The sequence below is a fragment of the Tasmannia lanceolata genome, unplaced genomic scaffold (assembly GCF_043159265.1).
Source record: "Tasmannia lanceolata isolate RefF3 unplaced genomic scaffold, GAP_Taslan_0.1 ptg000005l, whole genome shotgun sequence".
Lineage (NCBI taxonomy): Eukaryota > Viridiplantae > Streptophyta > Magnoliopsida > Canellales > Winteraceae > Tasmannia > Tasmannia lanceolata.
Genome location: NW_027518682.1, coordinates 603,642 through 621,081, shown reverse-complemented (window position 1 = coordinate 621,081; position 17,440 = coordinate 603,642). Strand labels below are relative to the sequence as shown.

Here is a 17,440-nt window from a genome sequence, read left to right as displayed (position 1 = left end):
GTGAAATGCTATAGCATTAAGAAAAGAGAAGGCTTGCGAGAATAGGAACTAATTGAAGTTTCGTTAAGCTGCATTTTTTTAAACAAGTATGTTTGAAGGGTTAGCATTTTTTTTAATTAGATTAATCTTCGCACGGAGGTCACTAGCCATTCTCTTTCATTATAATTTGAGCCTTGTTATCCTTGAAAGGATAAAACCAATGGCATACGAACAGATCTGATTGCAGGAAGCTCTTGATATTTTCCTTCAAATTATATTCTTGGAGCTGGTTGTTACCTATACTACAACTTGCAGATCTGGTTGCAATGTCACAGATTCAGTGGCTGAAATTGGGGCAACATATGGGCCGCTGAGGACAGAGATGCAGAAGCAGTGTGAATTCTATAGTCCTAAAATGGGGGCTTTCCCCTTTCCTAAGTATGGGACTAGGTGGGAACCAATCTGACATGTGACATGGTTAGAAGGGCCTAGTCTAACACTTTCCATCACCTCCGGCGCTTGTCCTTATTGGTTAGGTACCTAACACAGTGATAGTATTTTGTATCCTCCCTCTTTTCGTGACATCCAGAAATTCATATGAACTGGAATGGCCTATGACCTACTTTATGCAGGAATTGGGGCTGAGGTTTTTCCAAAGTTCATCAGTTTACATGGTAAAGAAACAAAATTCTTCAGTTTACATCAGTTCACACCCATTTTACGAAAGAAACAGAAGCATAGGTAAGCTAAGCTAGGGTTTGGTGGGACTCAACTAGCAGATGTTAATGATTTGGATCATTGAAAACATGGGCTCCACTTGTACACTCCATGAAGAACAAATGTATAAGAATCTATCGGATGGAAGAAAAAGGACAAAAAAAGATAATTTAATAATGATTTTAAAATATAAGTAGCCATGTTTCCTTTGTAGAGAGATGCCTTCTTTCCAAAATGGCAGACCAGACAGAACACGACCGGGAAACACTTGTCCATTTACTACTACCATCTTTGACTATTTTTAACTTTCTTTTGACCTAATCGAGGGGTGGTTGTTTATTTGCGAGAAAAATAAGTAAAAATGTTTTTTACATTTCTTTAAAGGGACTTCCACCCCTATAGTTTAAAACGTGACAAATACACTCCTGTAGTTTCAATTTGTTTAAGGTAGCCCCCTCAGTTGAAGGTTCGTCCATAGACTGAAGGGTTAGGATAATCCGATGGAGCTGATTTTTTGGGCACACCCTATCTATGTCAGGGCCCATCAAATGAACGTTTTTGATCATCCAAACAATGTGGGCCCATATTATTTGGATGATTTTTTGGTAGTATTTGGATTCGGGTATGGGCCCACATTATTTGGATGATCCAAAGCGTTCATTTGATGGGTCCTGACATAGATAGGGTGTGCCCAAAAAATTAGCTCCATCGGATCATCCTAACCCTTCAATCTATGGACGAACCTTCAACTGATGGGCCTACCTTAAACAAATTGAACCTATAGGAGTGTATTTGTCACGTTTTAAACTATAGGGGTTGGAAGTGGATATGTCAGAAACTAGAGGGCGGTGTAAATGTAATTTTCCCTTCTTTCAATGACGATTGTAGCATCGCATTGGTTTTGTTTAGATCCAGGGGCGCTATAGTAATTTAAAATATTCGTTTTTGTCGTCGTTCCAGGGCGATTTCTGCACCATTCTTCGTGTTAATAGCGTTACTAGTTATAAAAACACAAAAACAATAGAAAACAAAAAGGAACACACCATCATTACCCTTCTCCTGCTATTAACAACCCGAAAAAATATCGTCCCTAACCCAACTCCCATCTATTCCGTATTTTCTTTAGAGAGAGAGAGACATGGAAGGGTTTATGAGGAAGAGATGTCGGACGGGATTTTAGAGATGAACATGATGAAGCAGGATGTGGAGCACAGCGACCACAGCTCCGACCAGTTCCATCAGCAGCCACAGCGCCGGCCCCGTGGTTTCGCTGCCACTGCGGCCTCTGGTGCCGCCGCCGGAGGGAAGGGTAAAAAGGAGAGGGAGAGGGAGAAGGAACGGACAAAGCTCAGGGAGCGTCATCGCCGGGCCATCACCAGCCGAATGCTCGCCGGACTCCGGCAGTACGGGAACTTCACCCTTCCAGCACGCGCCGACATGAATGACGTGCTGGCCGCCCTCGCCCGCGAAGCCGGATGGACTGTCGAAGCCGATGGCACCACCTACCGCCCCTCTCCTCCTCTTGCTCTGCCTCCTCAATTGGTACCCTACTCTTCCTTCATCTATTGATTAATTAGCTAGAATTTCGTTGATTTGATGCTGAATTTCACCAAATCCGGAGCCGAATTTGCTCTCCCAAATTGGGTGTTTGTTAGTTCAACTGTTGATTATATTTCAGGACGGGCATCTTGTTTCCATTTTTTTTATTATACTCAGGCACATGATATCTAATTACAAGATTTTCACTAGACACTTCTTCAATTTCTAATCTATCAGCCTCCGTATTGGCTTCTCTCACTCTCTCAGCAAATGACAGAAGGCCAGGGAACTATCCTACACCTGCTATGATCTTTCTAATTACGCTTACAGAATTATCCTCAATAAGAGATTCCTAACTTATGATCAGAATAAGAATACATTGCAAAAAAAAAAATCAGAATAAGAAGTCTAGCACCCTGTCTGATAGACAAAATTCTACTTTGGTAGAACCCTTCTCCCCTACCGGACTAGCAGAGGTTAGACTTATCTCCCCATTTCCATCTCTAATGAAGTTATGATTACTCCTACTTTCTCAACACAGATTCCCCCTAACTTGAACCATCGCAATTCATTTTAATACTCCCCGAGGTGGTTTTCATCTGGGGACTATCTTACTTTAGGGACTGCACTACGCAGGAAATTATTCCTTTTCCTACGAATCATCGACCCTTGAAAAGATAAATCATCAAAGATAATTCTTCTGCAATTAAACACTTTCTGTAAATATGTTGCAGTCGCCAGTTCCTGTTAATTAGGTGACCGATGGTAAGGATTTTATGTCTGCCTACTGTCCAACAGATGCTAAAACTGTAGGTGGTGCTGGAATGGACCATAGTTTAGCTGCCCCTTCTATTTCCCTATCCATGAGGGATGTGTACATGGACTTGACTGAATATTATCCATTTCCTGTTCCTGTCCAAATCCTCCGGTCCTTTCTCTGCTGCCTTACAAAGTTGTTACCCAAAAGACCCATCAATAATGCTACTGCATCGATTCCCCTATCCAGGAAATTCATCGTAAAACACGAAGAGCCCAATTCACCACCTCCATTACATTTGAAATGAATCTGCAATTTTCTTTTTTACGAGGAATTCCAATGAGTGATGTTTGTCACTATGATGGGTTCTTTGCACAAATTTGCATGGGAGTTGCTAGATAATACATCAGTTTGTATAGATTTGTCACAATCAATTTTTTGGTGATCTATTTTGTTGTCTAAAATGACTTGGATTTTATAAGTTCTTTTTGTGTTTTGGTTCTAGAAAACTACTTTGTCTTTGTAGCCCGGAAGGTTTTTGGGTAACTTTATTTGATACCAACCAGATTAACTTTTTTCTTCTACTTATGTTTTTATGATTTTTTTTTTTGGAATGGCATACTTATGGTTTTATGTTCTTATATCTCAACTCAACTCAACTAAGCCTTTGTCCCAAGCCAGTTGGGGTCGGCGTTCTTATATCAAGATCCGTGAATTATAATTTATATTTGGTGCAAGATTACAATGACATAATAATTTGCTTGTATACTTTGTTTTTCACAAATACTCTCATGAATCTATGTCTACAGGCACCATATCCTGTAAGGTCTGTTGAAAGCCCCCTATCTGCTACTACTTTGAAAAATTGCCCCATCAAAGCATCATTAGACTGCCAGCCACCTGTTCTTCGAATTGATGAGAGCTTGTCTCCTGTATCGCTTGATTCAGTTGTAGTTGCAGAGAGGGATACAAAGAGTGAGAAATATGCAAATACCAGCCCCATCAGCTCACCTGAATGTATGGAACCTGATCAGGTAGAGGATTATAACCATTTTGTAATATGGTATGGTTTGGAACTAGGACCCTTTTATTTTAACATGTTTTACTTTTTTATTTTTATATTTTGTTTTTGTGGATGCTGCTGATCTGAATTTTGGTGCTCAGAAGTTCTTCAATATTGTGACAGTTTCGAAAAAATGATATTGCCACGTACTTGCTTTGGTATTTTCCGTTCTTCATTTTATTTTCATTCTTTTTTCATTGGTCCGCACAACTCATTATCACTACAAACCATCGATGAGAGTTGACTTATCTATAAAACCAGGAAAGGAGGTTAAATGCTTGGCAAATATTTCCAAAGCTTCAAGGCATTAAAGGAACACATGAACACTAGCGCTTCTGTAAATGTTGTTTCTTCTCTTATTGTTTATCGACTTCTTGGGCTAAAATAACACACACACACACACACACACACGCAATGCGAAAACTTCCAAGCTTATCATATACAATGTCAAAAATCTAGGAAATACCTCGCAGATGACCATGAGACATTAGCTTGCTACCCCCAACCTCAAATTGGTCAATTTGCTACTTTCATGAACCCATCTCGTGGAGATGTATCAAAACTATTTTTTTCTTGCGCGAGAAAACTGACAGTGTGAGATATACACTGAGTATCATAGGTTCTCTAATTTCATCCTTAGAAATGAGCTCTTAGATTTTCTAGGTGATGGGTATATGGGTGGGTTTGGGGAGAACTCGCTTTACATTTTCTAATAATCAATAATACCTGGTAATGTGTAGTTACGATTCTTAGTTGTGAAAACAACCAGTTACTCCAAAAGCTTAAGCTGTTGGAGAAGGCGTTATTTATCTTTTATACTTGAACACCCCCCTCACATGCGGCCCCTCTTTCTTTGGGTTGGCCTACACGTCACACATGTGGTCCCACTTTTGGGTTGACCATTGCATGTGGATTTTTTACAACAAGGAGGTTTGAACTCAGGACCTTTTATTCTGATACCATGTGAAACTACCAGTTACTCCAAATGCTTAGGCTGTTGGAGAAGGCGTTATTTAATCTTTTATACTTTTAACCCACCCACCGTCTCAATTCCTTTGCTTGATTGAATTCTTCTGAGAATCATTCCTTCCACCGCCCTCCATTGGTCACATTCTGATTTGGGAGAAACTGGGGCTGTTGACTAGGCAATGGAATTGTTGAAATTGATAAACTTTCCGCCCTAGCTCTCCAAAGCGTTAGTTGGACTCAAGCAAGCCTTCAGTTCGTACCTCCTAACCACAAGGTTTACACATAGCCAGGCCGACCCTTCCATGTTTATGTGGCACTTGTAACATGGCACTATTGTTCTCCTTATATATGTAGAGAATATTATCCAAACAGGGAGTCACTCTGTCGTGAAATCACGGATCATTGTATATAAAGTTCTGTCATTCGTTATGTTCTTAGTTAGAGCCAGTTGAGGCATTATTGATTGAGGCAACGCCTATAATGAATAAGAATTTGCCATTGACTTCACACGATCACATATTAGCTCGATTTGCTTTTCCACGAATCCAGAGGCAATGAATGCTTATTATCTCCTTGGGCTCGGATTCGCCTCTCACGTAAGGACGAGTCACGCCATTGATCGATCGCCTGCAGCATGGCTCTGCTACTAATTGTGCCGGTGTCAGTGTCCTAGGCCGCATCAAAGTCAGCACAGGCTTGGCGCGCTCCAGGGTTAGGACTGCAGCTGTGCATGGTTCCGGATTATAGGGCTCGACTCAGTTGATGTTTCGTGAGTTTTTTTTATGTTTCAAATGATCATTCAAAGCTAATCTCTATGAGTCCTTCTGATACTCTTCAATAGTGTGTTGATTTCGGTGAAGAATTATGAAAAATTTCGAGCGAACGGACGAATGGCAGGTGAATCCCCCATCAACTAAGGAGTAGGAAGGATCACCGATTTAGCGAGTCAGATCACCATGTGGTATCAGTGGTATCACAGTTCTTGCTTGATGTGGAAAAGAAGAATTGGGAGATTATTCAGTCCCGGAAACCCCTTATCATGTCGAGACGGGGATGGTCTTTCTTAGCTGCCTTCTATTGAATGCCACCAGAGATACTGCGTGAGAGATCCCGAAAGAAAGGCCCACAGAGATGCCACAAGACGCCGACCCTATGGTGGAAGAGATGAAGCTGGTCTTGGTCCCGGTGCTGCAGCTACAGCCGTTTTACATCCGAAAACTAGGGAAGTTTGTCTTCCTCTAGAACTCAGGACCTTTTGTACTGATACCATGTGAAACTACCAGGTACTCCAAATGCTTAGGCTGTTGGAGAAGGTGTTATTTAATCTTTTATACTTTTAACATTAGTATATAAGGATCAAAAACAATATTTGAGGATGTGCTTGAAGGCTCTTCGTAAAACAGTTTCCGACCATTGTTAGGTCATGCTTGAGTTTGTGGATTGGATTTCTTGATCGTGATTTTTTAAGTTCAAAATTGATCAAGGAGTCTTAGGTTCAAGAAATATAAAAAATCGACAAATTCCAAATTGAGGGGTGCAATGGCTACATATTCAACCCGCTTTACATGTTCTAAAAATCAATTGTATTTATACCCAGTACCGTGTAGGTTGTTAAGATTTCTAGTATCCAATGATCAAAGGGAATATTTTGAGGGTGTGCTTAAAGGCTCTTTCTAAAACAATTTTCGACCATTGTTATTTCGTTCTTGATTTGGTGGATTGGATTTCTAGCTCGAGATGTTTTGAGTTTCAAATTGCTTTAGAAGCCCTAGGTTTCAGAAATACGTCGAAAATTGATGAATTCCAAGTTGAGGGGTGGAATGGCTACAACTACCAATTTCTCTTTACTTTAGTCGATAAGGTGTTGAGTAGTGGAGGTTTGTTTGAATGTTTTAAAGTTAATAGATCTCTCCCTTTGATTTCACATCTCGTATACACAAATGATTTGTTGATTTTTTTATAAAGAATAAGATATGAGTCCATGTGTAGAACTTGGATGCTTTAAAGCAAGATCTGATTTTAGATTAAATTTGGAAGAGAGCTTGATAGTGGGAGTAAGTATGGAGAATGACAAGGTTTTGACCTATGTTGCATGGATTCTTTGCCCCCCTATGCCGAATCCGTGTCGACACGTCTCCGCATCCGAATCGGACATGGATTCACGTGGGACACACCCGGATTCTTGTCGTAGCCGTGTCCCGCACGAATCTTGTTTTATTTGGGCTAATCCGATTCATCATTGTCTCTTTTGAAATGTGAATCCTGTTTATTTCCCTTTAAATGTATTTTCTTAACTTTTTTATATGAAAGCACAACCCGTACACTTTTAATAAAACCCTAGCGCATCGACCCTCGAACATCGACCCCCTTCCTCCTTCAACTCTCTTAATACAAAACTCGCCCCAACCCTCTACGCTCAAATTTTTCATGGATATATATATGCACACACACACACACACACGCATATATATATATATATATATATATATATATATATATGAGAACGGTTCCTACACATATGTGTAGAGAGTTCTCTACACACTAGCTTAAAATACAGTGGGGGCCCACATTGTTTGGGTGATCCAAGCCATCCATTTTAAAGGCCCTCACATAGATAGGGTGTCTACAAAAAATCAGATCCATAGGATCATCCCAACCCTACGATTTGTGGAGGTAAAATGGATGTCTTTAAACCTTCACAAATTAGTCCATTTTTTGCCTCCACAGTTCGAATGGTTAGGATGATCCTATGGATCTGATTTTTTGTGGACACCCTATGTATGTGAGCGCATTAAAAATGAATGATTTGGATCATCCAAATAATGTGGCCCCCACTGTATTTTAAGCTAGTGTGTAGATAACTTATCTACACTTGTGTGTAGGAACCGTTTTTTTTCTCTCTCTCTCTCTCTCTATATATATATATATATATATATATACTAGTAAAAAACCCCATGCGATGCACGGGCCAACAAAGAACTGTACGGACCACATCATAGGTTGATCCAAACCGTCCATGTGATGGAACACAACATAAATAGGTTATGCCCGTAAAATCATTTCCATAGGCTGATCCTAGCCCTCCAATCTATAGAGGTCTCCATAATTGTTGTTCCTCTTAAGGTGCCTGGAATTCGTCAATATTTTTACAGGTGTCTTGAATCCGTAGTATTATGTAATATGTTCACAAAAATCCGTAGTATTATGTAACATATGCACCCAATCCGTAATTTAGCAAAGAAAAAACGTCACTATGAAGCATAAAGGAGGGGGGTAGGATTGAAATTATGTGGCTTTCATGGGTGCCTTTGTTAAAAAGCATAAAAGAGGGGGTAGGATTGAAAATATGTGGGTTGAATGGGTTCCTTTGTTAAAAAAAGTAAAAAAAAGTGATGTGTAATTCTATTAGAATTTTGGAAGAAATTCAAATAATTCTCTCCTTTTCTCTTTTGCTATATATATATATATGAGAAAAGGGTTCCTAAGGGTGCCCTCATATAGCTTATATGAGGTGGCTCTTTGAAAACATAGGGGCCCCACATTGTTAGGATGATCCGAAGCATTCATTTGAAAGGCCACATCATAGATATGGTGTGTACAAAAAATCAGCTCCATTGGATCATCCTAACCCCTCCAAAAGTGGGGGCAAAAATGGATAGACACATTTTGTCCACAAATCTGCCCATTTTTGCCCCCACTTTTGGAGGGGTTAGGATGATCCAATGGAGCTGATTTTTTGTACACACCCTATCTATGATGTGGCCTTTCAAATGAATGCTTCAGATCATCCTAACAATGTGGGGCCCCTATGTTTTTAAAGAGCCACCGCAGCTAAGCTTAGCTGAGGGCACCCGCAGGAACTGCAAGCTCTCTCTCTCTCTCTCTCTCTCTCTATATATATATATATATATATATATATATATATATATATATATATAGTGATTTAAATTTTAAATTTTGAAAATTTTATTTTATTTAAAAATTACCGAATCCGAATCCTACTTTTGGGGATTTGCCGAATCCGACACCTCGAATCCGTGTCGGATCCCGACATGCGAATCCGAATCCATGCAACATAGGTTTTGACACTTAAGATATTATGAGGTACAAGTCTGACATCCTTCCGATTTCTGATCTCTGCTTCCCTTCTGTTGTGGGCAACCTCTTCAAAGGATCTTTGAGCAGCTGTAGCAAACAGGTTTCAAAAGAAAGTGGTGACATGGAAGAAATATTGTCTATCCTTTTGTGAAGTACTTGCTCTCACTAATGCATCTCTTGCCAAGCTTGCATGCTATTTCATGTCTTTATTTTAGATTTTCTTATACTATGCTAAGAGACATGAAAAGTTTCAAAGGAATTTCCTTTGGGAAGGAAGATAAGAGGGTAAGAGGAGGAAGCGCTTCTCCAATTGGAAGAAGGTTTTTGGACATAAATGGTTGGGGCCTTGGACATATCAAATGGAGGAATTGGGCTTTACTAGTAAATGGCGATGGAGGTTTGGTGGAGAGAGCCACTTTAGCGTAGAGTGGGGAAGGAGTTGGGAGGCTAGGGATCTTCATAGAGTATCAAGACATGCAACTTGTTCAATACTTATGGCTAGAATAGTAAAATGGACTTCTTATGTTGGGGGCCAAAAGAGTGGGTTAATCATTTCTGTATGACTGTTTCCGTTGTAAGATGGCGGCCAAAGTGTGGGGATTATTAAATGAAAAAATATTAGAGTATTTAACGATAATGACTCTGCAGCGACTTTGGTGATGTTGATGTTTAAGCTCTCTATAATCAATTGTCCTCTTACTAGAAATGATTTTTTGGTGCTTCCTGGTGAGAGATCTTTCCCACAAGTGGTATGAGATTGCTTGGAGTCATGGTATGAGGGTGGATGTATCAAAATACGATACCCTCCTCCCAGCTCTATGAAGTTAAGTTTTGGCTGTAATTCTAAGAGAAAGACAAGGCCCTGTCCGAGTCAGAGGTGTAACTAGAAATGAGGGCACACTTTTTAAAGCATTTTGCATAAGTTCAATCTTTACTTGAGGAATTTTGTATGCCTATGGAGGGTCCATTTGGCTTTCTTTGGCATTGATGGTGACTTGGTTAATGTCATTGCATGGGCTTCAAAGAAGATTCCGAAACCATGGAGATTAGATGACGTCATTTCATATATTCACGATTTGTCTAGAGGCATCTCTCCATCCTTCTCACATGTCCTGCTCTCAGTACTAATGATTGTGGCAAATGGCCTTGCAATGGAAGGTGTTGATAGAGAGGGTTTGGGTGTTGGATCGGCGCTACTGTTCTTGTAGTAGCTTTCATTGCTCCTCCCCCCGCCCTCTTCTCTCTCTCTCTTAATTTCCGTCCATTTTGGCATCATCTTGGCCTTTTGTGGATCTGTTTCCTCTTTAACAAAACTATTTTGTTATCTCTCATTAAAAAAAGAATAAAAAAGAAAAAGAATAATGAAACTCTTGTTAGTCTCACATGGCAGCCAACAGACTCCAAAGAAAGTTGAGCAGTCATAAATTCCTCACCAAGGGTTCGGTTGTGACTGACTCATTTCCTTCCAGGAAAAGTTTGGGAAGGCACCTTCTTTTATTCCACCATGTAAAGACCAACACTCTAGATTCGTAAAAGGACAACTTAGTATCACATGGCAGCCAACAGACTCCAAAGAAAGTTGAGCAGTCATAAAATCCTCACCAAGGGTTCGGGTTGTGACTGACTTATTTCCTTCCAGGAAAAGTTTGGGAAGGCACCTTCTTTTCTTCTACCATGTAAAGACCAACACTCTAGATTCGTAAATACCAACACTCTAGATTCATAAAAGGACAACTTAGTCTCACATGGCAGCCAACAGACTCCAAAGAAAGTTGAGCAGTCATAAAATCCTCACCAAGGGTCGGTTGTGACTGACTTATTTCCTTCCAGGAAAAGTTTGGGAAGGCACCTTCTTTTCTTCCACCCTGTAAAGACCAACACTCTAGAAAAGGACAACTTGGTATGATAGTTTTCTTGCTTATGGAATATTCTTCCTTCTGAACTGCAGTTACAAGTTACAACTACAACTGGGATTGTCAAAGGGAAATGTTATCAGCATAAACATATTTTGATATTTGCACAAACCCAGCTGTCTTTTCTTCTTTAATCGGCTTGTGAGAGCTTTTTGGGAAATGTAAGAACCTTTTGACATCTCTTTAAATACTAAAAGACAAGATGGGTTGTGAAAATATCAAAATAGGGTTGTGCTCATATCATTTTCCTTGTAAAAATGTCAACTCTCACGGTTATCGCCAATGTTCCATTACAAACTAGCGGTTTATAGGAGAAGTGGTAAGAACACCTCATACATGTTGTAATGGCCGTAATGACCAAAAAGCTAGAACTTAAGAAAAATTTCCTAAATATCATGTAGAGGGCGAGCCTTGGCGCAACAGTAACTTGGTGGTCACGGAAACAGCCTCTCTGAAAAGCTGGGGGTAAGGCTGCGCACACCTAGCTCTCCCCAGACCCCGTAATCGCGGGAGCCTCGTGCACTGGGCCGCCCTTTTTTTTTTAATCATGTAGAGGGCGACACATCCAGCTATTTTTTGCAGGATACATGACAGAATATTGCAGGCATGAATCTGCTTGCACCTGCCTCTCCAAAAGAATAAAATAAAAATGATTCCACATTTGCCTATCACATCAAAAACTTCAGTAATGAGCTGAAATAGATGACTCCTGTGGGGGCTCAAGCACCTCAGTAGGCATCAGCTCCTTACTGTAACCCACATTTGGGAAGAACTAGTATCTTACATATTCGTGATGAAAACACTGAAATTTAACAGGCTAAAAGATAGAAACCTTGTATGTTCAGTAAGAAGCCTGAGATATTGCGGTCAAATTTATAACATCTTCTCTTCTTCTGTTTCTGGAACAAAATGTTCAGGACTTCCAAATATAGGGGCCTCATGATTCTATTTAACATTGACATTTATATTCACTCCATTATCCTTTGTTTGTAATTTTTTTAATTTTTTGCTGCTTGTTTTCATTGAGTCATAATCTCTTGTATACATCTTGCATGTCAACTCTCCCAATATTTGATGAACTTTGTTTCATAACTTCTTACAGTGCCTTTTAGTGATGTGGTTTATTGCTGAAATTTGGTGCAGCTTATGCGTGATACTCGTACTGGGGATCTCGAGAACAATTTTACTGGAACTCCTCGTATTCCTGTTTACATGATGCTTCCTGTAAGTGGCTAGTCCTTGCTTCTTTGGCTCTTCTCTCTCAAACATAATGTACCAAAAGATCAAAATAATAGCCAAGCGCCATTCTCATATTTTCTCTGGAGAAGGCTACCAATTCCTTTCATTGTTCTTGCTTTCCTTCCAGTGATGAAAATAACCTTCTTAGTTCTTATTTTTGAAATGCCACTTTCGTTACATTTAGCGGTTTAATAATCAAATTGATGATTTTGGATATGATCAATGAAAGTTCTCTAACCCGTGGCTGTTCCTGTTGTAGAATGGCATTATCAACAATTTCTGCCAATTGGTTGATCCAGAAGGTGTGCGGCAGGAATTAAGGCATTTGAAGTCTTTAAATATAGATGGGGTGGTTGTAGATTGTTGGTGGGGCATTGTAGAAGGTTGGAGCCCACAGAAATATCTATGGTCTGGCTATAGAGAACTGTTTAATATCGTCCGAGAGTTCAAGCTGAAATTGCAGGTAAAACTACAGGTTTTCTTGATCCTTTTCCAAATGGATGAAACTATATCATGAATAATACTTATCGGATTTTGTTGTTTGTCTTGTATGAGGTACATGTGATGTTTTCTGTGTGGTTAGAGAAAACCATTTCCTGGTTTTGGATGAGTTACATGTGATGTTTTGTGTGTTGTTAGAGAAAACCATTTCCTGGTTACATGTTCCCCGATTTAAAGAAGCACATGCTTTATTAGAAAACCTTTTATGCTTTATCTAAGCTTTGATGTCTTACTTATCTAGGACTATCTGTAATTCTGTATTCATAGAGCCCTTGTGCTTAAGAATGCAACTAAAAAATGACATTGGAAAGTAATAATTTTCTCAGCATTCAAGACATTCTCTCCAGAATCAACTATATGTACAACATATTTTTTGTGGCTAATCATTGTATAATTTCAATCATGTTTTGCGAAACTCAGTGAGTATCTTATACACGATTTCTTTTAATTTCTGAAGGTTGTAATGGCATTTCATGAGTGTGGAGGAAATGGTTCTGGTGATATGCCAGTCTACCTTCCCAAGTGGATTCTGGAGATTGGAAAAGATAACCAAGATATATTTTTCACGGACCGTGAAGGGAGGAGAAGTACAGAATGTCTTTCCTGGGGTATCGACAAAGAACGAATACTAAAAGGAAGAACTGGAATTGAGGTACTAAAGTACGAATTGCATATGCATATCATCATTTATTTGCCTTTACTTGCAGTTAAATACCGTACATATCAACCTTTATTTCATTCTTCTCTTTTATTTTGCATTATATCCCAATTAGGCTGTTGTAAGCTGTAACTATAAGATTGTCTTTGCCTCTTAATGTTTATCCTTCAGTTTTTGCCATATCACGTAGGTTGGGCTTAATGAATACGACTGTTTTTTCCTTTTGTACTTCTTAGTTCTTTTTTTTTTCTTTTGAATTTTAGTCCTTTTGTAGTTCTTAGTTCTTACAAGGTGGAAACTCGTAGTAAGAACATATATGATCTTTGATAGCAGATACATTGGCCATATACCTATTAGGAGTTGCTTAATGTGATTTTCTAGGGTCTATCTTGCACTGATTCTTAAGCTCTGATTCACATGGTCAACTTAGTTCTTACCTAAAGAGTTGTCTCAAATTTGTGCAGGTGTATTTTGATTTTATGAGAAGCTTCCGCATGGAATTTGATGACTTATTTGCAGAGGGCCTCATCTCTGGTGTTGAAATTGGATTGGGTGCTTCTGGGGAGCTAAAGTACCCATCGTTTGCAGAAAGGATGGGATGGCGATACCCTGGTATCGGTGAGTTTCAGGTATATGCTTGAGTTAGCCTAGCTTCAATATATATTTTTTCAAAATGAATACCTTTTTTTTTTTATGTTTATAAAATAAATACGTGAAAATTTTCTAAAGGATTCATTAGCCGACCCCAACTAGTTTGGGACAAAGGCTTAGTTGAGTTGAGTTGAGTTGAGTTGTATAAAATGAATACGTCTTAAGTTTCATGATGTTTTTATGTGATTACTATATTGGGATGTTCTAAAACTTTATGAAGAAAATTAACTGCTCTGTTCTTGTACTCATGAGTGTCACACCGCTGTCATCGTCTAGTGATTTCTTGCGGCTCTTTGGTCATGTTGATTTTATTAACTCGTAATAGTAGTAGTGTATCATGAAATTGATATTAGTAAGATCATGTCTGTTACCATTCAGAAGAAAAGAAAAAGATCGTGTTTGTTTTATCCTATGATTTGTGTACACGGAGACGAGTGTCGCGTATGGACACTGACACGGAGTGTCGGACATGGCAAATCTCCAAAATTTAGAAACGGGGACACGGCGAAAAGAGAAAGTATATATAATCATAATTTGTCGATATGGATTTGTGTGTCGAGTTTCGACACGGATAGGAGTTGTCTGACACGACAACATCTAAACATCTAGAAATGGTGACACGTACATACACATAAAATTATTAATTATTACACAAATACTTGTCCACATGCCCACTTTAACTCAACACTCCTAGTAATACATTTAAAAGTGTCCAAAGGAGTGTCGACGCGCGTGTCGTGTTGGACACGTGTATTGGCAATAAGTTCAAAGTGTCGGCCAAATCATAGCGAGATCTTTAAAGGGGGTATACTGTATACCTTGACATAAGGCCTTCAAAAAATGCACTAAAATGAGATGCATCATATCTTCAAGGTTTGGGTCTTCTTTTAACGAAATAAAAACCCAGTTTTATATCACCATGTGAGATCAAAGCATATCCTGGAGGAGGAAAGGTGTTCTCTCTGGCGACCCTGTGGTCATATTTTCTTTCTAGACAGTCCAATTGCATTTGAATCTTGATTTGCTTCTTTTCAAGCTGATAGCTATGGTACTTTCTTCAAGCATAATGATAATAACTATTCTTTCCAAAGAAATTTTTTTCCTACCAACAACAAAAAAAATTGGACCTTTTGGCCTACGCCAACATGTCAATTATGTTCTTCAATTCTCTTTTCGTCCCTTCTTTTAGATCTTCTTTCTAGGGCTGGAGTTCACTAAATTAGTTGACATTTTGTTACTCAGAAGAACACTTAATGTGTTATCTTTTGAGATTTATTATCTGACCAAAAGATATCCTCCAAAAAAAGTGATTACGCACCATGTTCTCTGCTTTGGGTTATCAGCATGATGACCAAAATACCCAATGTAAGCATGTCTGCCACTCTGCCCAACGTCTGTATGTATTTAAATTCCATATCATGGGTGTATCTTTTGTAGTCTGTGTGGAACCTGTCTACTGTTGACATTTAGCCAATGATTTACTCGATGTCTTTATATATGTTCGTTTGCATATTAATGGAGTATTCTTCTTAGGAATTCCTTCACATGTTTTTTTTCCCTTTTTGCAAACCTATCCATTTGCAAGTGCTTTCCTTAAACGATATGCATTTTCTGCAGTGCTATGACAAGTATTCACAGCAGAGTCTGCGAAAAGCAGCGAAACTGCGTGGGCACTCATTCTGGGCTAGGGGGCCTGATAATGCTGGTCACTATAATTCTAGGCCCAATGAAACTGGATTCTTCTGCGACCGGGGTGATTATGACAGCTACTATGGGCGATTTTTCCTCCATTGGTATTCCCAAACACTAATAGACCATGCTGAGAATGTACTCTCTCTTGCAAACCTTGCATTTGAGGAGACACAAATAGTTGTAAAGGTATGGTTTGGGAGTTACTGATCTCAATTTGCTTTTACCTGTTGCATTTAAGAAGTTAATTTGGGGATCCATGTATCTCATCAGTTTCATTTGTAAGTTCGTCTGCATTAGTCATTCCTTTTTTTTATGGGTACATTAGTCATTCTTGTTCCATTCTTAGTACCTGAAATAGCCTTAATTTTAGACATCTGAGTGCTAGGTCATGCATTAGTTTCTTCGATTAGGTAAATCTTGAAGGCTTTTTTTTTCCCCATTTTTGGCTGAAATGGAGAGGTGGATCTTGAGGTATGGTAATAAACAATTTGTAGTTGATACCAAAAACTTGCCATGGCATATCTAAGTCGATCTGCATCATTTATATGTCTAGAAAAGGATAAATGGTTTTACGGAATCTAGCTATGCATCTGCAGATTCCCGCAGTTTATTGGTGGTACAAGACTTGTAGCCATGCGGCAGAGCTCACAGCTGGATATTATAATCCTACTAATCAGGACGGCTATTCACCGGTTTTCAACATGCTTAAGAAGCATTCGGTGACTCTTAAGTTTGTCTGCTCAGGACTGCCCATCTCTGCTCCGGAAAATGACGAAGCATTGGCTGATTCAGATGCTCTGAGTTGGCAGGTGACAGTTATTGGTTCATTCTCGTTTTTCCCAAGCTATCTCGACATTTCTGTGTCCTGCAAGATGTTGGTTGTTTCTTACGCATCCAAGTTTGGAATCTAATTGTCCTCACCAGGTTTTGAATTCTGCTTGGGATCATGGATTAACTGTAGCTGGTCAGAATGCTCTTCCATGTTATGATAGAGAAGGATACATAAGAATCCTGGAGACAGCAAAGCCAAGAAATGATCCCGATCGTCGCCACCTGTTTTTCTTTGCATACCAACAGCCGTCTCCAGCTTTAATGCAGAGGGAACTCTGCTTCTCAGATTTGGATTATTTCGTCAAATGCATGCATGGTAAGGACACCAAACTGCTAAAGTATTTCCACCGATCTATTGCATAATTTAGTTACAATTGATATCTATCTTGCTAATTTCGGTATCATCCACCTGTGTGGATGGTGCTAGTTACATCTTTTAGATTCTAAAATTTGGGGACCCACCTCATTTTCCCTTGACTTTCGTATTTGTGTTATCATACTTCTTCTTTCTGATGAAATTCTAACCATTACTATCATTTGCAGGGGAAGTAGACTAATTCGATGCGGTAGTGTTGTTGAAAAAGGGGAGAAAAAATGCTGCCTTAATTTGGGTGGGCATTAAAGGCTTGCGACAGATATGAACATGGAATCCTTGCACTTACTGTGCAGTGCTTGAAATTCAGTTTCCATTCTGTTTGTTGCCTTATCTGTTTTTCACTTAATCCTTATTTGATGAGACCTTCAGCTGCATATTCTGCTTGCACTGTTAATAAGAAAAAAAGAAAAAAAGAATAAAGAAGAAAATATGTTTATGCTTGTTCTGGTCTTTTTGT

At 39.2% G+C, this 17,440-nt stretch overlaps 1 protein-coding gene across 1 annotated transcript; it reads left to right on the top strand.

The window, feature by feature from the left end:
- The first annotated feature begins 1,725 nt into the window (after positions 1-1,725).
- On the top strand, positions 1,726-17,423 carry BMY2 (beta-amylase 2). Its single transcript, XM_077378668.1, has 10 exons — positions 1,726-2,238; positions 3,802-4,026; positions 12,179-12,259; positions 12,534-12,737; positions 13,233-13,427; positions 13,898-14,062; positions 15,702-15,962; positions 16,373-16,585; positions 16,701-16,923; positions 17,151-17,423. Exons 1-10 carry the CDS (start codon positions 1,858-1,860, stop codon positions 17,162-17,164), a joined length of 1,962 nt encoding a protein of 653 aa, XP_077234783.1. The 5' UTR covers positions 1,726-1,857; the 3' UTR covers positions 17,165-17,423.
- The last annotated feature ends 17 nt before the right edge of the window (positions 17,424-17,440 follow it).